Source organism: Oncorhynchus nerka, linkage group LG21 (genome assembly GCF_034236695.1).
Source record: "Oncorhynchus nerka isolate Pitt River linkage group LG21, Oner_Uvic_2.0, whole genome shotgun sequence".
Classification (NCBI taxonomy): Eukaryota; Metazoa; Chordata; class Actinopteri; order Salmoniformes; family Salmonidae; genus Oncorhynchus; species Oncorhynchus nerka.
Genome location: NC_088416.1, coordinates 30,738,245 through 30,762,901, shown reverse-complemented (window position 1 = coordinate 30,762,901; position 24,657 = coordinate 30,738,245). Strand labels below are relative to the sequence as shown.

General features: G+C 42.9%; 1 protein-coding gene across 2 annotated transcripts in view; it reads left to right on the top strand.

The window, feature by feature from the left end:
- Positions 1 to 21,314, top strand: part of LOC115110568 (phospholipid phosphatase-related protein type 5-like) — a 49,252-nt gene extending 27,938 nt beyond the window's left edge. Inside the window, exons 3-7 of one of the 2 annotated variants that reach the window (XM_065006585.1) lie at positions 10,112 to 10,232; positions 13,753 to 14,003; positions 14,152 to 14,328; positions 15,722 to 15,849; positions 16,610 to 21,314. In XM_065006585.1, coding sequence (XP_064862657.1) covers positions 10,112 to 10,232; positions 13,753 to 14,003; positions 14,152 to 14,328; positions 15,722 to 15,849; positions 16,610 to 16,718 — 786 coding nt within the window. In that variant the 3' untranslated portion in view covers positions 16,719 to 21,314. Of the gene's footprint in view, positions 1 to 10,111; positions 10,233 to 13,752; positions 14,004 to 14,151; positions 14,329 to 15,721; positions 15,866 to 16,609 lie in introns of both variants that reach the window. The other variant, XM_065006586.1, reaches the window with a different exon arrangement.
- The last annotated feature ends 3,343 nt before the right edge of the window (positions 21,315 to 24,657 follow it).

Here is a 24,657-nt window from a genome sequence, read left to right as displayed (position 1 = left end):
AAGGGAGGGGTGCAGAGGAGGAGACGGTAAGGGAGGGGTGCAGAGGAGAAGAAGGTAAGGGAGGGGTGCAGAGGAGAAGAAGGTAAGGGAGGGGTGCAGAGGGGAAGAAGGTAAGGGAGGGGTGTAGAAGAGGAAGGTAAGGAAGGGAGGGGTGCAGAGAAGAGGAAGGTAAGGAAGGGAGGGGTGCAGAGAAGAGGAAGGTAAGGAAGGGAGGGGGTGCAGAGGAGAAGGTAAGGGAGGGTGCAGAGGAGAAGAAGATAAGGGAGGGGTGTAGAGGAGAAGAAGGTAAGGGAGGGGTGCAGAGGGGAAGAAGGTAAGGGAGGGGTGCAGAGGAGAAGAAGGTAAGGAAGGGAGGGGTGCAGAGGAGAAGAAGGTAAGGAAGGGAGGGGTGCAGAGGAGAAGAAGGTAAGGGAGGGGTGCAGAGGAGAAGAAGGTAAGGGAGGGGTGCAGAGGAGAAGGTGGGGGGAGGGGTGCAGAGGAGAAGAAGGTAAGGGAGGGGTGTAGAAGAGAAGAAGGTAAGGGAGGGTGCAGAGGAGAAGGTAAGGGAGGGGTGCAGAGGAGAAGAAGGTAAGGGAGGGGGTGCAGAGGAGAAGAAGGTAAGGGAGGGGTGCAGAGGAGGAGACGGTAAGGGAGGGTGCAGAGGAGAAGAAGGTAAGGGAGGGGTGCAGAGGAGAAGAAGGTAAGGGAGGGGTGCAGAGGGGAAGAAGGTAAGGGAGGGGTGCAGAGGGAAGAAGGTAAGGGAGGGGTGTAGAAGAGGAAGGTAAGGAAGGGAGGGGTGCAGAGGAGAAGGAGGTAAGGGAGGGGTGCAGAGGAGGAGGTAAGGGAGGGGTGCAGAGGAGAAGAAGGTAAGGGAGGGGTGCAGAGGGGAAGAAGGTAAGGAGGGGTGTAGAAGAGGAAGGTAAGGAAGGGAGGGGTGCAGAGGAGAAGAAGGTAAGGGAGGGTGTAGAAGAGGAAGGTAAGGAAGGGAGGGTGCAGAGGAGAAGGTAAGGGAGGGGTGCAGAGGAGGAGAAGGTAAGGGAGCGGTGCAGAGGAGAAGAAGGTAAGGGAGGGTGCAGAGGAGAAGAAGGTAAGGGAGGGGTGTAGAGGAGGAGATGGTAAGGGAGGGGTGCAGAGAGAGAAGAAGGGGGTAGGAAGGGTAAGGGGGTGTGCAGAGGGGAAGAAGGTAAGGGAGGGGTGCAGAGGGGAAGAAGGTAGAGGAGGGAGGGGTGCAGAGGGGAAGAAGGTAAGGGGGGAGGGGAAGAAGGTAAGGGAGAGAGGAGAAGAAGGTAAGGGAGGGTGCAGAGGAGAAGAAGGTAAGAGAGGGGTGCAGAGGAGAAGAAGGTAAGGGAGGGGTGTAGAGGAGAAGAAGGTAAGGGAGGGTGCAGAGGGGAAGAAGGTAAGGGAGGGGTGCAGAGGAGAAGAAGGTAAGGAAGGGAGGGGTGCAGAGGAGAAGAAGGTAAGGAAGGGAGGGGTGCAGAGGAGAAGAAGGTAAGGAAGGGAGGGGTGCAGAGGAGAAGAAGGTAAGGGAGGGGTGTAGAGGAGGAGACGGTAAGGGAGGGGTGCAGAGGAGAAGGAGGTAAGGGAGGGGTGTAGAAGAGGAAGGTAAGGAAGGGAGGGGTGCAGAGGAGGAGAAGGTAAGGGAGGGGTGTAGAGGAGGAGACGGTAAGGGAGGGGTGCAGAGGAGAAGGAGGTAAGGGAGGGGTGTAGAAGAGGAAGGTAAGGAAGGGAGGGGTGCAGAGGAGGAGAAGGTAAGGGAGGGTGTAGAAGAGGAAGGTAAGGAAGGGAGGGGTGCAGAGGAGGAGAAGAAGGTAAGGGAGGGGTGCAGAGGAGGAGAAGGTAAGGGAGGGGTGTAGAAGAGGAAGGTAAGGAAGGGAGGGGTGCAGAGGAGGAGTAGGTAAGGGAGGGGTGTAGAGGAGGAGACGGTAAGGGAGGGGTGCAGAGGAGAAGAAGGTAAGGGAGGGGTGCAGAGGAGGAGAAGGTAAGGGAGGGGTGCAGAGGAGGAGAAGGTAAGGGAGGGGTTCAGAGGAGGAGAAGGTAAGGGAGGGGTTCAGAGGAGGAGAAGGTAAGGGAGGGGTTCAGAGGAGGAGAAGGTAAGGGAGGAGAAGGTAAGGGAGGGGTGCAGAGGAGAAGGTAAGGGAGGGGTGCAGAGGAGGAGAAGGTAAGGGAGGGGTGCAGAGGAGAAGAAGGTAAGGAGGGGTGCAGAGGAGGAGAAGGTAAGGAAGGGAGGGTGTAGAGGAGAAGAAGGTAAGGAGGGGTGCAGAGGAGGAGAAGAAGGTAAGGGAGGGGTGTAGAGTAGGAGTAGGTAAGGGAGGGGTGCAGAGGAGGAGAAGGTAAGGGAGGGGTGCAGAGAAGGAGGAGGTAAGGGAGGGGTGCAGAGGAGGAGAAGGTAAGGGAGGGGTGCAGAGAAGGAGACGGTAAGGGAGGGTGCAGAGAAGGAGGAGGTAAGGGAGGGGTGCAGAGAAGGAGAAGGTAATGGAGGGGTGTAGAGGAGAAGGTAAGGGATGGGTGCAGAAAAGGAGGAGGTAAGGGAGGGGTGCAGAGAAGGAGGTAAGGGAGGGGTGCAGAGGAGAAGGTAAGGGATGGGTGCAGAGAAGGAGGAGGTAAGGGATGGGTGCAGAGAAGGAGGAGGTAAGGGATGGGTGCAGAGAAGGAGGAGGTAAGGGAGGGGTGTAGAGGAGAAGGTAAGGGATGGGTGCAGAGAAGGAGGAGGTAAGGGAGGGGTGTAGAGGAGAAGGTAAGGGATGGGTGCAGAGAAGGAGGAGGTAAGGGAGGGGTGCAGAGGGGAGGGGGGAGGGGTTGAAGGAGGAGTGCCAAAGGTGAAATGACAAATTGATAAAGGTGAGAAGAGTACCAGATGATGAAATACAAGGAGTGGATAGAGAAATATTGAGTGTGGAGGCGCAGAAAGAGATGGTGGGAGAGTAGGAGTTTCCTTTATCTCCCTATGAGAAAAACACAATAGATCTAGTAGAGAGGGGTTGAAGTGAAGGTACATAGTACACACCATTAAGAAAAAGAGAGGTTGTCACCTATTATTGTAAGGAGAATGACGGTGTCTAGTTTAGCCACTGTGAAGTGGTGCTGTTTTGGTATCCGTGCAGCAGGACAATTTACAGGCAGCTTCACAGTCCTCAACACAATCACAAGGATTATCTGACTGACCGCAATGATAATCACTTTGCTGAGCTCGATCAGAGCCGATACACTGATCTCACCATCAAACGATACACTGATCGCACCATCAAACGATACACTCCTTCCCTTTGTCGCTTCTTTCTATCTCTTTTCTCATCTGGTTCACTTGCTTTCTCATTTCTCTACTGTTTCTCTCTCTTTTGCTCTGTTGCTCTTTTTATTTGCATGACTTTCTCTCTGAGAGTGGGTATAGTTTGGTATAGTTTAGGGTATAATTTATGCATAGTTTATGGTATAGTTTGTATATAACTTATGTTTAGTTTATGGTATAGTTTGTATATAGCTTATGTTTAGTTTATGGTATAGTTTGTATATAGCTTATGTTTACTTTATGGTATAGTTTGTATATAGCTTATGTTTACTTTATGGTATAGTTTATGGTATAGTTATAGTTTATGGTATAGTTATAGTATAGGTTATGGTTTAGTTTATGGTATAGTTATAGTATAGGTTATGGTTTAGTTTATGTATAGTTTATGGTATAGTTATAGTATAGGTTAGTTTGTGTAGTTTACGTATAGTTTATGGTATAGCTTAGTTTATGGTATAGTTTATAGTTTATGGTATAGTTTACTTTATGGTATAGTTTGTATATAGCTTATGTTTACTTTATGGTATAGTTTGTGTATAGTTTATGGTATAGTTATAGTTTATGGTATAGTTATAGTATAGGTTATGGTTTAGTTTATGTATAGTTTATGGTATAGTTATAGTATAGGTTATGGTTTAGTTTATAGTTTATGGTATAGTTTATAGTTTATGGTATAGTTTACTTTATGGTATAGTTTGTATATAGCTTATGTTTACTTTATGGTATAGTTTGTGTATAGTTTATGGTATAGTTATAGTTTATATATAGTTTATGGTATAGTTATAGTATAGGTTATGGTTTAGTTTATGGTATAGTTATAGTATAGGTTATGGTTTAGTTTATGTATAGTTTATGGTATAGTTATAGTATAGGTTAGTTTGTGTAGTTTACATTTACATTTACATTTAAGTCATTTAGCAGACGCTCTTATCCAGAGCGACTTACAAATTGGTGCTTTCACCTTATGACATCCAGTGGTGGTGCTTTCACCTTATGACATCCAGTGGTGGTGCTTTCACCTTATGACATCCAGTGGTGGTGCTTTCACCTTATGACATCCAGTGGTGGTGCTTTCACCTTATGACATCCAGTGGAACAGTTTATGGTATAGCTTAGTTTATGGTATAGTTTATAGTTTATGGTATAGTTTACTTTATGGTATAGTTTGTATATAGCTTATGTTTACTTTATGGTATAGTTATAGTTTATATATAGTTTATGGTATAGTTATAGTATAGGTTATGGTTTAGTTTATGTATAGTTTATGGTATAGTTATAGTATAGGTTATGGTTTAGTTTATGTATAGTTTATGGTATAGTTATAGTATAGGTTATGGTTTAGTTTATGTATAGTTTATGGTATAGCTTAGTTTATGGTATAGTTTATAGTTTATGGTATAGCTTAGTTTATGGTATAGTTTATAGTTTATGGTATAGCTTAGTTTATGGTATAGTTTATAGTTTATGGTATAGCTTAGTTTATGGTATAGTTTATGGTATAGCTTAGTTTATGGTATAGTTTCTAGTTTATGGTATAGCTCAGTTTATGGTATAGCTTAGTTTATGGTATAGTTTATGGTATAGCTTAGTTTATGGTATAGTTTATGGTATAGCTTAGTTTATGGTATAGTTTATAGTTTATGGTATAGCTTAGTTTATGGTATAGTTTATGGTATAGCTTAGTTTATGGTATAGTTTATGGTATAGCTTAGTTTATGGTATAGCTTAGTTTGTGGTATAGCTTATAGTTTATGGTATAGCTTATAGTTTATGGTATAGCTTAGTTTATGGTATAGTTTATGGTATAGCTTAGTTTATGGTATAGATTATAGTTTATGGTATAGCTTAGTTTATGGTATAGTTTATAGTTTATGGTATAGTTTATGGTATAGCTTAGTTTATGGTATAGTTTATAGTTTATGGTATAGCTTAGTTTATGGTATAGTTTATGGTATAGCTTAGTTTATGGTATAGTTTATGGTGTGGCTTGTGTATAGTTTATGGTATAGCTTAGTTTATGGTATAGCTTATGTTATAGTTTATATGTAGTTTATGGTATAGCTTAGTTTATGGTATAGTGTATGGTATAGCTTAGTTTATGGTATAGTTTATGGTGTAGCTTGTGTATAGTTTGTGGTATATTTTATAGTATAGCTTATGGTATAGTTTATATATAGTTTGTGGTATAGCTTAGTTTATGGTATATTTTATTGTATATCTTAGTTTATATATAGTTTATGTATAGTCCTTATAGTTTATGGTATATTTTATTGTATAGCTTGGTTCATGGTATAGTTTATGTTATAGTTTGTATAGTTTATGCATAGTTTGTATCGTTTATGGTATAGTTTATGGTATAGCTTATGGTATAGCTTATGGTATAGTTTCTTGTATAGTTTATGGCAGAGCTTTGCCTCTTATCAGCTCCATGTACCATTAGCCTGGTTCCTTCTGAGAAGGTTTCTTTACTGACCTGATTGGCCATGGATGGAGCCTACATATACCTGCATGTAAAGTAATACTGTATGTGTGTATAATGTACATATGTGTATGATATAAGCAGATTATGTTCCAGTATCTAGTTGTACTGTATGTGACAGCTGAAGACATACACCCGCTTGTGCAATGTGATTAGAGTGAACTCGTTAGTCACAGCTCCACAGCACGGATGACTGATCCCTTTTACGCTCAGGCAGAAAGCAGAGACACCTCAGTGGTCCTGGTAGAGGGACATGCTTCACTCAGCACCCCAGAGACCAGTTACCAGCATCATCCAATTCTGTTTTACTCACTCATTCTCACTCTCTTCAGCTTCTGCTCCTCTCTTTTGCCTCTCTTCCTGCATCTCTGTGCTTTTCACACGAAAGACATACTCTGTTCCTCATCTGCAGCTGTGGCTTAGCTGTTTGGCTGGCGACAGGGAATTTCGAGGGATTTAAAAGAGGAGATTTTGGGAAAAGAGAGCATGAAATTAAAGAGTTGAAGAATGGAGGGGAAGGACAACGAGAGAAAGGGGGAGAGCAATCCTAACCTACTTTCCCTGTTGGGGACTGGGAGGAAACATCTATAAAGGTTGACTGACATAGAAAATGACATGAGGGAGGAAGGAGTGGGTAAGAGAAGAGTGATATAACACAAGACTAAAGGGTTATGGTTGGTAAAGACTATAGAAATCACAGCATTAGAACAAACCGAAAACAGCCAGAATGATTAACCGTACATGTCAACCATAGAAACAGTAAATGTTTAGCTGTTTACACTGAAATAAGTGCGTTGAAAACAGTTATTTTCCCTTCATATCAGAGAGCTATATCAATGTCCATGAAGTGCACTCACACATTAGTTAATTGGCGTGTGTGCGTGCGTGCGTGCGTTTGTGCGTGCACACGCGTTTACAGATTTCATTCAACCGCGATAGTGCTTGTTCCCTCTTGTAACAGTTCATGTTGAACAAATGGTTTTAGCAATCCCCAGTCTGGCCAGCTGTTCCAACCCTCCGTGGAGATGTGGTACAGCCTGGATCCTCTTCATATTCACATGATACTGTATACACTATACAATCCCAGCCACTACTGTATGTACTAGATGGGATCTAACTCCAAGTCGCCAAGGCCCTTAACACTTCCTTTACGTACCATTCATAGTGTTGTAGGCTGTAGCTTATTCTCTCAGCACCAGAGGATAATCAACTCAATCCGCTGTGACATGTAGCCTACATGGTAGACCTATCTAAAGCCCAGTGTATGTTGAGGTGATTCAGGTCAGATTCCACTGTAGGTGATGACCGATACAAACAAAGAATGACAGTAGAGGTGATATACCATGTCCCATAATGCATCTGCTTATGGGATTGGAATCATCAGCCTTCCATTTCCCTACACACTCATCTTGACAGAGTCAGCTGTTGGACCAGAGCGGTGTGTGTCGGTTCGCTGAGCATCCGTAGCCCTGTGTGTGTGTGTGTGTGTGTGTGTGTGTGTCTGTGTCTGTGTGTGTCTGTGTGTATCTGAGGAACAATGGTTCTGCTCCAGTGCTGTGTTGTTGTCAGGAGGCTGCTGCTGTTCTTGTCACTCTCGGTTTTATTGTCTGTGTTTATCTGGGATCTAACAGGCCTCTTGGAATTAGCCTCAGATGATTACCTAGGGCTGTTATCTCCCTGCCTCGTCTGCTCCTTATCTTCTTTCTGCCTCTTCTCCCTGTCTTCATATCTCCTTCCCCATCTTTCCCACGTGATTAGAACTGATTCCCAACTTGTTTTGGAGAAGACACATATTTTGATATGCACAGTAAAGATATTTACCCAGTTGCTTACACACAAACACGAACTGACTCTTCCAACTTGCTCTCACTCTGGCAGGAATATTTACACACACAGGCACATGCACACATTAAAACACACACACACACACACACACACACACACACACACACACACACACACACACACACACAGACACACACCCCAACAGTGTCAGGGTCCAGTTCATCCCACTGGTCAGAGCTTTTCTCTGATTCAGTGGCAGACGAGGGTGAAGTGCAGGACATGTTCTCTTTTCTCTTCTTCCTGTCCACTCTGTGTCTCCACACAACGGATATTAGACTGATGTCACAGCCCAGACAGCCCAGTGATTGGTCAGATACTATTCTTAGTCTGTTGAGGGGCTACTGCCTGTCTGCCAAGGTTGGTGTAAAACATTTAGTTTAATTCCAGTCAATTCAGGAAGTATACTGAAATTCACATTTCAATTCCAACTCAATGCTTTTCAATGAGGGAAGTTTGGAATTGGAATTAGAATTTGGTTGACTTCCTGAATTGACTGGGATAGAAATGTAATTGAAACCAACCGTCCTGTGTGTTTTCCACTCTCTCTCTCTCTCCTTTCCTCCTCAGAGGTGTGGTGGAGTGGGTCTAATAACACTGGGAACAAACACTTACTGTAGAGTACCCTTCTGCTTCACATCAGTCAACTGGTGCTGTGTGGAAACAGAAATGTTACGTGATTGTGTTTTAATGTCAAGGAAGTTAAGTACAGCAGCCAATGTCCTGTCTACAACACAAACACTCCAGCAATGTTACCTTGACTCCTTAAGAGAGCAGTAAGAATAGAGACACGCAGCAGCATGATGGAGGGGGGTCATTTAAAAGACGTCGGTTGAAATAATGTGCAACATGATTCACCATGCAGACAGGGTCCAGGCACATCCGTGAATAATTCATTGCTACAGTTTGTTCTCTCTCTTTCCCTCGCCCCTCTCTTTCTGTGTCCCTCTCCCTTCACTCGCTCCCTCTCCATCTCGACACGCTCTTCTATCCCCCTCTCTTTCTGTGTCCCTCTCCCTTCACTCGCTCCCTCTCCATCTCGACACGCTCTTCTATCCCCCTCTCTTTCTGTGTCCCTCTCCCTTCACTCGCTCCCTCTCCATCTCGACACGCTCTTCTATCTCCCTCTCTTTCTGTGTCCCTCTCCCTTCACTCGCTCCCTCTCCATCTCGACACGCTCTTCTATCTCCCTCTCTTTCTGTGTCCCTCTCCCTTCACTCGCTCCCTCTCCATCTCGACACGCTCTTCTATCTCCCTCTCTGTACTGATTGTATCTCCAAAGTGTTTTCATCTGCTCCAATTCTGGAGGATGTAGCTATTAACAGTGGTGAAAGAGGGATGGTTGTACAGTATTGACTATGTGATATGCTTCTGAACAGGATCACCACCCTACTGCTGAACAGCTTTTAGCAGACTGAGAATCAGTGTTTCAGAGTACTGATCCATGCAGGAGTAGGATGGGATGAAGCCCAATAACTCACACATGTTCACAGATCTACTGTGTGGACATGTGTTTGTCAGTCAGCGGTCAGTCACTCGGCAACCTCTAGTTTGTGTTGATCATCTCCTTCCAATTTAATGTCATGGTTCATATTAGAGTTAATTTAATGTTGCTATGGAACCATTAGTCGCTATGATCTATGTTTCCCTAATGGGGGGGGGGGGGGGGTGCTATTGGGGCACGCACATAGGAACACAGAGCCTCTGCTTCAGAGGCTGTTAGCTTATTCAAACTCTCCAGTCTTCATTTTTCTTAGACCTGAGACTTTTCTTTCTCTCTCATTTCTATAAATAAAGGAAGATAACATGTTATTCTCTGCTATTCCGCTGTATTGTGGATCCCGAGTGCATTTTACATTTATATTTCATGAAAACATAACTTGGATTCCGTTATGCTTTAGTGTTAATGTGGCTATTAGCTAGGTCCTTGCTGTTGGAGTAATAAACACATGGTTTTCTCCAGAAGAACCAACAAATGTTTTGTTGAGGCAAGTCGCTTCGGAAATGGGAAATAGTTGATGTTGTCTGAGTACCATGTATAAAAGAGTGAGTTTCACAGTTCAGGGCCCTCAATAAAGCAACATGCACTCAGTGGGTGTAAAATGTAGCTACTGTTATCTGGTTTCTGCGGCTGTCACGAGCCTGGCACGTTCCTCACTCCAAAGGTGGGTATTTTTTGTAACAAAAAAAATGGCTGGACTCCTGCGGATGTGATGTTGATGATGAGGGTTTCAAATTAAACTGTGTGGGTGTGAACATGGGGATCACTAGCCACGTGCTGACATTAAGCCACGTGTTGTGTGAGAGAGTTGAGGTCTGTGTGGGCAAGTGGCTTTCTGAGAACTTGTGCATAGCCTAAATTAAATCAAATACCTTGTCGTTTTCAAGACGTGCTCTCTCGCTCAGTTCAGGGCCCTCAATAAAGCTAACTGGATCTCTCACTGTCTCTCTCTCTCTCTCTCTGTTTCTCTCTCTATGTTTCTCTCTCGCTGTCCCTCTCTCTCTCTCTGTCTCTCTCTCTACAGATCCTGGTAGGGGAGCTGGTGGCGTTCTTTCTGAAGGCTGAGGGGACGCAAGAGAAGACCATAGTGACAGCAGACTGCTGCTACTTCAACCCCCTGCTGCGACGCATCGTCCGCTTCCTAGGTAACCACTACAGCCTCTAGAGTTTAGGCCAACACCATCCAGCCCTGCCTGAACTAGTCTTGAATGATTAGTGTGTCCAACAAGATGATATATACACACCTGGAATTGGAAATATCTACAAAAGGGTACCTACATTTGATGTATTTTTAAAGGAAAATGTAGATGTTGATTGTATTTGTCACTGTGCACAGGATATAACTGGTGTAAAACAGTACAGTGAGAGCTCTTTCCCAACAATGCAGTAATAATAATAATAGTATAAATAATAATAATAGTACAGATAATAATAATATAGATGATAATAATAATAGTACAGATAATAATATTAATAATTATAATATTAATAATAATATAGATGATGATAATAGTATAAATAATATAGATAATAATGATAATCATAATAATATATATATAGATATAAATAATAATGTAGATGATGATGATAATAATAATAATAATAATAATAATAATCATATAGATAATATTAATAAATATAAATAATAATCATAATATTATCGATATAAATAATAATAATATAGATAATAATATTAATAATTACAATATCAATAATAATATAGATGATAATAATATAGATAATAATGATCATAATAATAATATATAGATATAGATAATGTAGATGATCATAATAATAATAATATAGATAATATTAATAGATATAGATAATGTAGATGATCATAATAATAATAATATAGATAATATTAATAGATATAGATAATAATCATAATACTATAGATATAAATAATAATAATATAGATAATAATAATAATATGTGTAATATTTATTATAATAATAATATAATAAATAATAATACTATAGATATAAATAATAATAATATAGATAATAATAATAATATGTGTAATATTTATTATAATAATATAATAAATAATAATAATATAGATATAAATAATAATAATATAGATAATAATATAGAAAATAATAATATAGAAAATAATAATATAAACAATATATATTACTATTATAACAATATAAATAATAATTTAGAAAATAATAATATAATATAGATAATAATATAGAAAATAATAATAATATAAATAATATTGACGATAAATATTAATCATAATATAGATAATAATAGTAATGTAAATAATATAGATGATGATAATAATTATATAAATAATAATATAGAAAATAATAATATAGATAATAATAATAATAATAATAATATTGATAATATTAATCATAATATAGATCATATAGATAATAATAATATAATGACAGGCCTTAAGGTTATTATAGCTGCTGGTTGTGGGAAGGTGGATGGTTGTCCAAAACATCTGCTGAAAAACAGCAAGTGAGAGAACATGGGTAAGTTGACATAGAAATACATCCCAAGATTGACACCCATTGGTTGAAAGAGAGGAAAGTGATAGGTTTAACAGTAAGCCTGCAGAATGTGCATTATTGTGCCGCGCTTATAGATAGGTGAATGACATTCTGCACATGACTAATACGATAGAGGATAAGAACTAGACGCTATGATGATGAAAGTTTGTATTCATTCCCACTATGCCAGTACAATTGAGTGAATTATGCTTTGCGGCTTGTTTTGCGGTATAATAGAGTGAATTATGTTTTGCGGCTTGATGAAGTTAAACAAGCATTCAGACAAGCCTTCCTGATTGAACTTGCTACATTTGAAGAAACATGAGAATGCAAGTAACACAACAATGAAACAGGAATGAGACATGAGAATGCAAGTAACACAACAATGAAACAGGAAGAGACATGAGAATGCAAGTAACACAACAATGAAACCGGAAGAGACACGAGAATGCAAGTAACACAACAATGAAACAGGAAGAGACACGAGCATGCAAGTAACACAACAATGAAACAGGAAGAGACATGAGAATGCAAGTAACACAACAATGAAACAGGAAGAGACACGAGAATGCAAGTAACACAACAATGAAACAGGAAGAGACATGAGAATGCAAGTAACACAACAATGAAACAGGAAGAGACACGAGAATGCAAGTAACACAACAATGAAACAGGAAGAGACACGAGCATGCAAGTAACACAACAATGAAACAGGAAGAGACATGAGAATGCAAGTAACACAACAATGAAACAGGAAGAGACATGAGAATGCAAGTAACACAACAATGAAACAGGAAGAGACATGAGAATGCAAGTAACACAACAATGAAACAGGAAGAGACACGAGAATGCAAGTAACACAACAATGAAACAGGAAGAGACACGAGCATGCAAGTAACACAACAATGAAACAGGAAGAGACACGAGCATGCAAGTAACACAACAATGAAACAGGAAGAGACATGAGAATGCAAGTAACACAACAATGAAACAGGAAGAGACACGAGAATGCAAGTAACACAACAATGAAACAGGAAGAGACACGAGCATGCAAGTAACACAACAATGAAACAGGAAGAGACACGAGCATGCAAGTAACACAACAATGAAACAGGAAGAGACATGAGAATGCAAGTAACACAAGAATGAAACAGGAATGAGACATGATAATGCAAGTAACACAACAATGAAACGGGAAGAGACATGAGAATGCAAGTAACACAACAATGAAACAGGAAGAGACACGAGAATGCAAGTAACACAACAATAAAACAGGAAGAGACATGAGAATGCAAGTAACACAACAATGAAACAGGAAGAGACACGAGAATGCAAGTAACACAACAATGAAACAGGAAGAGACACGAGCATGCAAGTAACACAACAATGAAACAGGAAGAGACATGAGAATGCAAGTAACACAACAATGAAACAGGAAGAGACACGAGCATGCAAGTAACACAACAATGAAACAGGAAGAGACACGAGCATGCAAGTAACACAACAATGAAACAGGAAGAGACACGAGCATGCAAGTAACACAACAATGAAACAGGAAGAGACATGAGAATGCAAGTAACACAAGAATGAAACAGGAATGAGACATGATAATGCAAGTAACACAACAATGAAACGGGAAGAGACATGAGAATGCAAGTAACACAACAATGAAACCGGAAGAGACACGAGAATGCAAGTAACACAACAATGAAACAGGAAGAGACACGAGCATGCAAGTAACACAACAATGAAACAGGAAGAGACACGAGAATGCAAGTAACACAACAATGAAACAGGAAGAGACACGAGCATGCAAGTAACACAACAATGAAACAGGAAGAGACATGAGAATGCAAGTAACACAACAATGAAACAGGAAGAGACATGAGAATGCAAGTAACACAACAATGAAACAGGAAGAGACATGCCTCAGCAGTTTGATGATGATGATGATGATGATGGCTAAAACTGGTGTGAAGAATTTCAGACAGATTTGCACATTCATCACTTCAGGTGATCATGAAGGCTTTTGCAATTTCACACCTCAGCTGATAACAGGGGATCCGAGGGGGGCTGGGGATAACTAAACTCGTCCTATTTTAGTTGGCTGTCATTGCTCTCTCTCGCTCTTTCTCTCTTTCTCTCTCTCCCCCAGGGGTGTTCTCCTTCGGCCTGTTCACCACCACCATCTTTGCCAACGCGGGTCAGGTGGTGACAGGAAACCAGACGCCTCACTTCCTGTCTGCCTGCCGGCCTAACTACACGGCCCTGGGGTGCACATCCAACATGCAGTACATCACCCAGCCCCGTGCCTGCACTGGAAACCCCCTGGTAGTGGCATCCGCACGCAAATCCTTCCCCTCCAAGGACGCAGCCCTCAGTGTCTACTCTGCAGTCTACACTGTGGTAGGTTCTGGTCTGGGGAGTAGGAGTTTGGACAGTTTGATACACATGTTTTGGTATACCACCCTATAGTATAGTGTTGATACCCAGCCTACAGTATTACAATTCCTGACAGTCCTCCTGGTCTCCTCCCCCTACCTGTCTGTCTCAGATGTATGTGACGCTGGTATTCCGGACCAAAGGCACTCGGCTGACCAAGCCTACGGTCAGCCTGACCCTGCTATGCCTGGCCATTCTGGTGGGAGTGGTCAAGGTGGCAGAGTACCGCAACCACTGGGCCGACGTCCTGGCCGGCTTCTTCACTGGAGGAGCCATCGCTGTGTTTCTGGTGAGAGGGAGGGAGGGGAGGGGAGGATAGAGGGAGCTGCTGAGGGAATGGTGAGATGGAGGGAGGGGAGGATGGAGGGAGCTGCTGAGGGAATGGTGAGAGGGAGGGAGGAGAGGGGAGGATAGAGGGAGCTGCTGAGGGAGGGAGGGAGGGAGGGAGGGGGGGGGGGAAGATGGAGGGAGCTGCTGAGGGAGGGAGGGAGGGAGGGAGGGAGGGAGGGAGGGAGGATGGAGGGAGCTGCTGAGGGAATGGTGAGAGGGAGGGAGGGGAGGGAAGGGGAGGATAGAGGAAGCTGCTGAGGGAATGGTGAGAGGGAGGGAGGAGAGGGGAGGATGGAGGGAGCTGCTGAGGGAATGGTGAGAGGGAGGGAGGGGAGGGGAGGATGGAGGGAGCTGCTGAGGGAATGGTGAGGGAGAAGAGGGTGGTTAGGGAAGTCATTATTCAGGGAGATGAGGGTGATAGAATGTAACAGTGATGTATATTGCTGACATTTTCCGTTGATATTTAAGTTCATAAGCACAGGGGCTGTTAATCCTGGTACTTCTCGCCATGGGATGAGAAATGTCACTCTCATTTCGCTTACAGTGAGCCCCAAAAGTATAATATTGAGGAGTGAGAAATTTAGAGGCCGGAATTTCATACCCCCCCAAAAAATGCTAACCTCACCTATTATTGTAGTGGTAAGAGGTATTTACAATAGTATGCAAGTATAAACACCATGGGACCACGCAGCCGTCATACCGCTCAGGAAGGAGACGCATTCTGTCTCCTAGAGATGAACGTACTTTGGTGTGAAAAGTGCAAATCAATCCCAGAACAACAGCAAAAGACCTTGTGAAGATGCTGGAGGAAACAGGTACAAAAGTATCTATATCCACAGTAAAACGAGTCCTATATCGACAGCAAGGAAGAAGCCACTGCTCCAAAACCGCCATAAAAAAAGCCAGACTACGGTTTGCAACTGCACACGGGGACAAAGATCATACTTTTTGGAGAAATGTCCTCTGGTCTGATGAAACAAAAATATAACTGTTTGGCCATAATGACCATCATTATGTTAGAAGGAAAAAGGGGGCGGCTTGCAAGCCAAAAAACACCATTCCAACCGTGAAGCATGGGGGTGACAGCATCATGTTGTGGGGGTGCTTTGCTGCAGTAGGGACTGGTGCACTTCACAAAATAGATAGAATCATGAGGCTGGAAAATTATGTGGATATATTGAAGGAACATCTCAAGACATCAGTCAGGAAGTTCAAGCTTGGTCGCAAATGGGTCTTTCAAATGGGTCTTTCAAATTGACAATTACCACAAGCATACTTCCATAATTTTGGCATTACCTTTTATTTTCTTATTAACTCAGTCCCCGTTCTCTTTCTCACTCCTCTCTCTCCAGGTGACTTGTGTGATCAACAACTTCCAGCAGACGAGGCCCCCTCCCCTTCCCCCGCGACCCCAGCGCCCTGAGTCGGTGCTAGGCATGCCCATGGTGGCTCTGCCCTGTGTGGAGAGTCCACTCGAAAAGTTAAGTGGAACTCAGGTAAGGGGTGGGGGTGGGTGAGCGGCAGGGCTGCACACACAGGGGGGGGGGCAGACATGCACCCCTTCTCTCCCCTTCTGTCGTTCCCCCAATCCCAAAAGTAGATGTCCCCTCACAGTGCATGCCCCAGCACCACCCCTTACCCCTTAACCCTCAACCCTGACCAAAGCACAAGAACACCAAACCTTGTCTTTAGAGGGAGCCGTTTGCAGTAGTCTCTTCCTCAGCATTCATTCACCATCCCTCAGTGGTTGAAGCTTTGAAGGCCTCTTAGAACTTTGAAGTGAATGAGAGGAGCACTGTGAGCTCTTTAGATAAGGGAGAGCAGAAGGCACTAGAGAAGGACCTCCTGTTGGAAGTGTGATTCAAGGGAGCAGCTTTGAGATTGCTTGTGTCTCCTCTTGTCTGTCACCTACACTAACCCTCACCTGACCTCCTCTCCCCTGTCTCCCACCTTGCTCTTTTCCCTTATCCCTCACTTGATCTCTATCCTTCTATCTGTGTCACCAGCATCCTGCACTCTCCTCCTCCTGCCCCCCCTACAATCCCTACGTTCACCACCCATTTTGACCAACTTTGGATCTTTTTCTCTTGCTCCTCACTCGTTTTTCTTTTTTTCATCACTCTTTCCACCCCATCTTTCTCTCTGTCTCTTTCATTCCCTCTCTCTCTCTCTCCTTCTTCCTCCCTCTCTTCTCTTCTGTCCCTCCCTCTCTCTTTTTCACTCCTCTCTCTCCCCTGCAGACTCCGAGGGGGTCTCCTTTCACAGAGATCACATGACCATCAGCCGTATCGGTTCCCCGCCACCCCAGATGTCCTCATTCCGTCTCGCTCCATTTCCAGCGAAGTCTAGACCAGCCACACGAACATGAACACTCACACGAACACCACTGCGCCGCCCACCCGGCAGGCCGCTACTCCACCCTCTACAGATCCTACTCCACGCAGGTCTAGACTTTCAAAACACACGCACACACACAGCATACTCAGACCTCTACGCACCACCCCCTAACCTTGTCCAAGCCCAAACCCCTGGGGGAACCGAAAGGTGAGCTCATAAAGTGAGACTCACAAAGACTTAACAGCTGTCCAGCTGAACATTCAGTACAGTGTCAGGTACAGTTATGCCTCTTTCATTTAGTTGTTTTCAGAGACTTCTTTTTTGTTTTGCAGACTTTTTTTTGTGAATCTGCTTCATTGTGTGAAGTACACATTTCACTGACATCACAAGGTGATGTCTTCTACGTCAAGGTGATGTCTTCTACGTGCTTGTAAGGAGAAACTGTCAGAATCCATTTGAGAACTGTGTTCTTTTGTGTTTTCAACTGTCTGTCGGAGATGTCCTTCCTCACAGGCAATGCAGCCAGTCATCCTGAAACACTTCAGCCATTTGTGTCTCTGTGCAATTGTAAGATGAATCCAAACAACCGCTCAATGAACGCTCTCCGCTGGCTTTAGGGCTCATTTTCAGTATCCTAGAATGAGCCAATCATCAAATATCTGCAAGAGTCAACAAACTCAAATGTTTACGGACCAATCACCTTCTGTAGCAACTGTGGTACTTAATTACTGCACCTTCCAAATACAGCATAGAGACAACACACACAGATCAGACCTCTCTTCAGCTCTGCACGACATTACCCAGATCAAAGGATTCTGTTCATATCACTGAGGAGAAGACGATACAAGAACAAACAGGATGAAACTGCAGACGGTTTCTTTTTCTCCGCTTTCGATTGGTTGCAGCTGCCGCAAGTCAGCGTGAAATAGATACAGATTTGGTAAGACCGGATGAGACACATTTTGAAATACATCACAAGTGACAGGACATGAGCTTTGTACAGTACAAAACATTTGATTTTACACTCAATGTATCTGGACAGGGAACCTTGGTTACCAAAGCTTTGTCATTGTGATGTCACTAAAATACTTGTTTACTTACACACCCCTTTTGCCTGGAATGGAACGGATCACATCGGCATGGAACGGAACGCCACACTGGAAAACCAAGATTCCCTGTCTCTGGGCTGTAGAGAGATATTATTGGACTTTGCCTATTCATGTGATAATGTGATTTATTTATGAGGAGATTGATCATAGATGTATTTATTTGATGTGTATATATGGTGTGGTTGCCACAAACAGTTTAATTTTGATTTGCACAGCCCTCACTCATATCCAGTGGTGTAAAGTACTTAAGTAAAAATACTTTAAAGTACTACTTACTGTAAGTAGTTTTTTGGGGTATCTGTACTGTACTTTACTATTTATATTTTGCCTACTTTTACTTGACTACATTCCTGAAGAAAATTATGTACTTTTTACTCCATACATTTCCCCTGACACCCAAATAATTTTTTAATGCTTAGTAGGACAGGAAAATGGTCAAATTCATGCACTAATCAAGAGAACATCCCTGGTCATCCCTACTGCCTCTGATCTGGAGGAGTCACGAAACACAAATGCTTTGTTTGTAAATTATGTGAGTGTTGTAGTGTGCCCTTGGCTATCCATAAATTAAAAAGATTTGCTTAATATAAGGAATTTGAAATGATTTATACTTTTACGTTTAACTAAGTATATTTTAGCAATTACATTTACTTTTGATACTTAAGTATATTTTAAACCAAATACTTTTAGACTTACTCAAGTAGTATTTACTGTGTGACTTTCATTTTTACTTGAGTCATTTTCTGTTAAGGTATCTTTACTTTTACTCAAGTATGCTCATATCTCACCCTCCACTCCCCACTCCCTCCCACTGGCATATGGTTTTCTACCACTGGTTGGTTCTCTTCTTTGTGTTGTATCCTGACTATAGCGCCACTGTGCTGTGGAATGTTTCCCTCTGCTGGACAACACACACACACACGAAAACACTCATAAGAAAACATACATTTAATATTGACAAACTTACCAAAATACACACACTTTTGGATGTACATACACATTCTCACCCAACGAAACAAACACACACACTCACTTACCTCTCCTAATCTCTAGGCTATACCTCCCCTCTTTTCCACTTTCTTACACTTAAACCTGTTTGTATGGTTTTGTAAATAGTTATTTTTTGTAATGAGAATGTGATTTTTACACAGACACCCCACTGCTCTCCTTACATTAAGTTGTTATGGAGAAATGGGGACATTAATTGTATCAACTTTATTACTGAAGACAAGAGTGTATGTAAAGGTCCTGGTCCACTCTAAATCAGGCCTGGATTGGACCTCTCCTCGTCCCAAACTGGCAGCCATTCTGCATCAAAACAGGTGCCCTCCCGGACCAAGGTTTGAGTCAACCAAAGATGACTCGTGGTTTTATGCTAACAATAGAATCCCCTCATGGTTTAGTTTCTCTTGTAATAGTTCACCTGCCAGCCCATATTGGGCCAGTAACCAAAATGTTGCTGGATTGAATCCCCGAGCTGACAAAGTAAAAATCTGTGGTTCTGCCCCTGAGCAAGGTACTTAACCCACTCTTCCCCGGGCAACGATGACATCGATTAAGGCAGCCCCCCCGTGCCTCTCTGATTCAGAGGGGTTGGGTTGAATGCATTCAGTTGTACAGCTGACTAGGTATCCCCCTGTGAATGCATTCAGCAGTACAGCTGACTAGGTATCCCCCTGTGAATGCATTCAGCAGTACAGCTGACTAGGTATCCCCCTGTGAATGCATTCAGCAGTACAGCTGACTAAGTATCCCCCTGTGAATGCATTAAGCAGTACAGCTGACTAGGTATCTCCCTGTGAATGCATTAAGCAGTACAGCTGACTAGGTATCCCCCTGTGAATGCATTCAGCAGTACAGCTGACTAGGTGTCCCCCTGTGAATGCATTCAGCAGTACAGCTGACTAGGTATCCCCCTGTGAATACATTCAGCAGTACAGCTGACTAGGTGTCCCCCTGTGAATGCATTCAGCAGTACAGCTGACTAGGTATCCCCCTGTGAATGCATTCAGCAGTACAGCTGACTAGGTATCCCCCTGTGAATGCATTAAGCAGTACAGCTGACTAGGTATCCCCCTGTGAATGCATTAAGCAGTACAGCTGACTAGGTATCCCCTGTGAATGCATTCAGCAGTACAGCTGACTAGGTGTCCCCCTGTGAATGCATTCAGCAGTACAGCTGACTAGGTATCCCCCTGTGAATGCATTAAGCAGTACAGCTGACTAGGTATCCCCCTGTGAATGCATTCAGCAGTACAGCTGACTAGGTGTCCCCCTGTGAATGCATTCAGCAGTACAGCTGACTAGGTATCCCCCTGTGAATACATTCAGCAGTACAGCTGACTAGGTGTCCCCCTGTGAATGCATTCAGCAGTACAGCTGACTAGGTGTCCCCCTGTGAATGCATTCAGCAGTACAGCTGACTAGGTATCTCCCTGTGAATGCATTCAGCAGTACAGCTGACTAGGTATCTCCCTGTGAATGCATTCAGCAGTACAGCTGACTAGGTATCCCCCTGTGAATGCATTCAGCAGTACAGCTGACTAGGTATCCCCCTGTGAATGCATTCAGCAGTACAGCTGACTAGGTATCCCCCTGTGAATGCATTCAGCAGTACAGCTGACTAGGTGTCCCCCTGTGAATGCATTCAGCAGTACAGCTGACTAGGTGTCCCCCTGTGAATGCACTCAGCAGTACAGCTGACTAGGTATCCCCCTGTGAATACATTCAGCAATACAGCTGACTAGGTATCCCCCTGTGAATGCATTCAGCAGTACAGCTGACTAGGTATCCCCCTGTGAATGCATTCAGCAGTACAGCTGACTAGGTGTCCCCCTGTGAATACATTCAGCAGTACAGCTGACTAGGTATCCCCCTGTGAATACATTCAGCAATACAGCTGACTAGGTATCCCCCTGTGAATGCATTCAGCAGTACAGCTGACTAGGTATCCTCCTTTCCCTATACACCAAAGTCAGTGAATTAGGACAAAGTGCACTGTATACTACTATCACAATCTTGAGGGGTCTGTTGCTTTTACATTTAAGTAATTTAGCAGATGCTTTTATCCAGAGCGACTTACAGAAGCAATTGTGGTTAAGTGCCTTGCTCAAGGGCACCTTGTCGTCTCTGGGATTCAAACCAGTGACCTTTCAGTTACTGGCCCAGCGCTCTTAACTGCTAGGCCAAAACTGACAGCAGCTACAAAATACTACACAGATGGCTTGACTATGTTTGGGTCAGAATGTGTGTTCCTTGGTGCACATACAATACATCTACAGTTTGATTTAGTTCTATTTTAAAATAATAAGACGATAAATAATGCAGTAACAAAAAAAAAGTGTTGAGTTTTAACACTTCATTTCATCTTGTTACAACGTACCTTCTGTTTTGTAAAGATTTGTCTGATGTGAACAATAAATGGATATTGCAATAAAAAGGATGTTGAGTGTTCGCTCTTGCCTTTTATGAGGGCAGGACACATTCTGTTTTACTGTCATTCATTTTTATCCTTTGACCAATCGCAATGCTGATTGTTGCTCAAACGTGGCCCAGGGTGTGGATCATAGCCAACAGGAATGTCTTATACTTTTTAATCAATGTTCTCGTTTTATTTTCTCTATTGGACATAATATGCACTTCTGCCTCAGCAACAATCTCTAAAGGTTTGAGAAGAACATAATAGTAGGGTTACTGCCACCTGCTGGTGAGAGATACGCATTACATGTAAATCATTTATATTATTAGTCAATGCAGAGCTGCAAAGTCTGAGTGGATAACTCTCTAACCTCTGTGAATATACAAGTTGTTTTGGAAGATTAAATATTCACTTACCTTTTGAAAATCTTCCTCTGATTTGTCATCCAAAGGGTCCCAGCTATAACATGTAGTGTCGTTTTGTTAGATAAAATCTTTCTTTATATCCCAAAAAGTCTGTTAATTTGGCGCCATCGATTTGAGTAATCCACTCATTCAACTTGCAGAGAAAGGAATCTGAAAATCTACCCCTAAACTTTGTTTCAACAAGTCCAAATACATTTCAATCTACTCCTCAGACACCCTAAAATGTAATCAAACCATAATATTTATTTTGAAAGAAGTATGTTCAATAGGAAACCAATTTTAGCAGGTGCGCAACTTCGTCATGGCTCGCAAAAACACGGATTTCCAAGACTGTCCTCTTACAAAAACTGCAATTTCTTATTCATGAGCCTGAAGTCTTGAACATAGACTGCTGACATCCTATGAAAGCCATAGGAATTGCATCCAGAGAGCTATTTTACAATATGACCATTCTCTTGCATTTCTAAGAGGATGGCCTCTCAAAAAAAAAAATCTGCTTGGTTTTTCTGTGGGTTTTCTCCTACCATATCCATTGTGTTATATTGTCCTACATTATTTTAGCATTTCTACAAACTTCAGTGTTTCCAATTGTATAAATTCTATGCATATCCTGGCTTCAGGGCCTGAGCTACAGGCAGTTTACTTTGGGCACATCATTCAGGTGGAAATTGAGAAAAAAGGGGCCTAGCCCTAAGACCTTTTAAAATGTCCTTCTTACCTCAGTACAATGTTAATTACTCCCAGTAATGTCTAAAAACTAGCAGACATGCAAGTTACTGAACAAGGAAACACTATTTTATGTTCTTAGCCTAACGATTCCACAAATGGTAAATATATGTTGGGAGAAAATGTAGAATATATGAATTATGTGCAAGCTAGCATTTGACAGTAATCGCAAAGACCCTACAAATTGTAATAGCAATGACTAGGCTTTATTGATTACGTCCGTTGACTATGCAGTGACAGTAGACGGCCACAAGATGGCGACCTATATCAGATATTTCCACCGGTGCTATCACTGTGTTATTCAGAGAGGCAACGTACCTGTGTTAATAATGCAAGGTAAGCACTTATCAGAGTGCATCACTGATTACGAGGTTGTCATTCCTGTTTCTTGTAGGTGATGTTCCAATATTTTCAGGTATTCCAATGACACAGTAGCATTGGCTCTCTTAGGCTCACCTCATTTACTACAAACTTAGATTTATATAGATATCTTAGAAAATAAACCTTTGACTCACAATGATTCCAGAAGCTTCAAGACCTTTTAGAATTGCACCTGCAATTTCTAAACCTGGGTGAATTAATATAAAGAACCAAAGCCTCCATGTAGAGAGGTTGAAAGACCCTATGGGGAGAAATGTTCCCCTCACAGCCTGACTCCATCTGCACTTCCTCTGGGGTTTATTCAGGATAATTTAAACCTGGACTGAGCGCTCTAAAGTGTGAACAATGTTCTGAATATCAGTTGAGAATGTAATTCCATGTGTATATTCTGTTATTGATTTTTCTTATTTCTAAACAATGCTAAATTCCTGACCCTTAGCATACATAGAAGTTGTAAAACAGGTCAGATTAATATTTATTACGTTTAATGTTACACATTCCGAATACAACCCCAGAACCATACTGCTCAACCAGGTGCAGTGACTTGAGGCAGCAGCAGATTCCCTTGTCAAAGAGAAAGTTATGTGTGATCAGATGAGTCACTCCATTGAGGAAGTCCCACGTGTCACCATCATCATTAACTGAAGGAGGTGAGGCAGGCAGGATGAGTCATGATGGGGAAAGAGAGAGAGAGAGAGAGATGGTGTATAACACTCTACAGAGAGGAAGGGGAGAGAGTGACAGACAGTCCCGGATGTTCCGTGGTTGATAGATTAGGTGATAGGGGTATAGAGATATAGAAAGAGATGGAGGGAAGCTGATTGATGAGAGAAACCCAGGCAATATTCTGTGACTTGTTCTTCAGTGCTCTCTCACTCTCTCTCTACACACACACACACACGCCAACTGAAGGTCAATATTGATTATAATTGTTCAGTTTGACATATCAACAGCCTTACACTCCCCATTCTCGATACAATGAAATAGAAATGATAAATGTAATCAATTCTGTACCTACATGTAAAATGCAGTGAGTGAGAAAGAAATTGGAAGAGTATCCTTATAGGCAGTGTGCAATGAATTTGTCTCTGGAACATGACTAGCAATTACATTTACCCTTGGAAAAGCATGCGCATGTAATCAGGCTATGTTTAAACTCCTATCCAGTGGAGGCACGAGGTTAATTAGTGTACATGGCTGAATCAGACATGCAGGAAGCTCAGGAATCATGTTTGTTCAGATACATGACAGTGTAGTGTCCACAGATAATGCTCACATTAAGTATTTCTACATTTACACCGCCACCCTTTACACTGCTGTGATAAACAGAGTACACTCACAGAGTACACCTCTACTCACCACCCGCCTTTCTCTCTCTCTCCCTCTATTGTTTTCTATATGTCTTTCTCTCTCACCAACCCCTCTCTCTCCCTCCCCTTCTCAAGCACAAGCACAAGGTACACACTTCCCCCTCTCACTCGCGCATTATCTTTCCCGGAAATTGCATTTCCAGCACAGCTAGGGCCCATTATAAAGAGGGAGCGACATGCTGTAACCTTTTTATAAAGCTATTAGTGATGCACCTGCCCCTCCCCCTTCCCAGCATCCCTCTCCACCCGTTTCTCCCATCAGCCCCCCTCCCCTTCCGAGCTTCCTCCCTACCCCTTCCTCCCATCAGCCCACTCTGACCCCCTCCCCTTCCAAGCTTCCTCCCTACCCCTTCCTCCCATCAGCCCACTCCCCTCCCCCCCTCCCCTTCCCCTTCCGAGCTTCCTTCCTACCCCTTCCTCCCATCAGCCCACTCTGACCCCCCCTCCCCCTTCCAAGCGTCCCTCCCTACCCCTTCTCCCATCAGCCCACTCTGACCCCCTCCCCTTCCGAGCTTCCCTCCC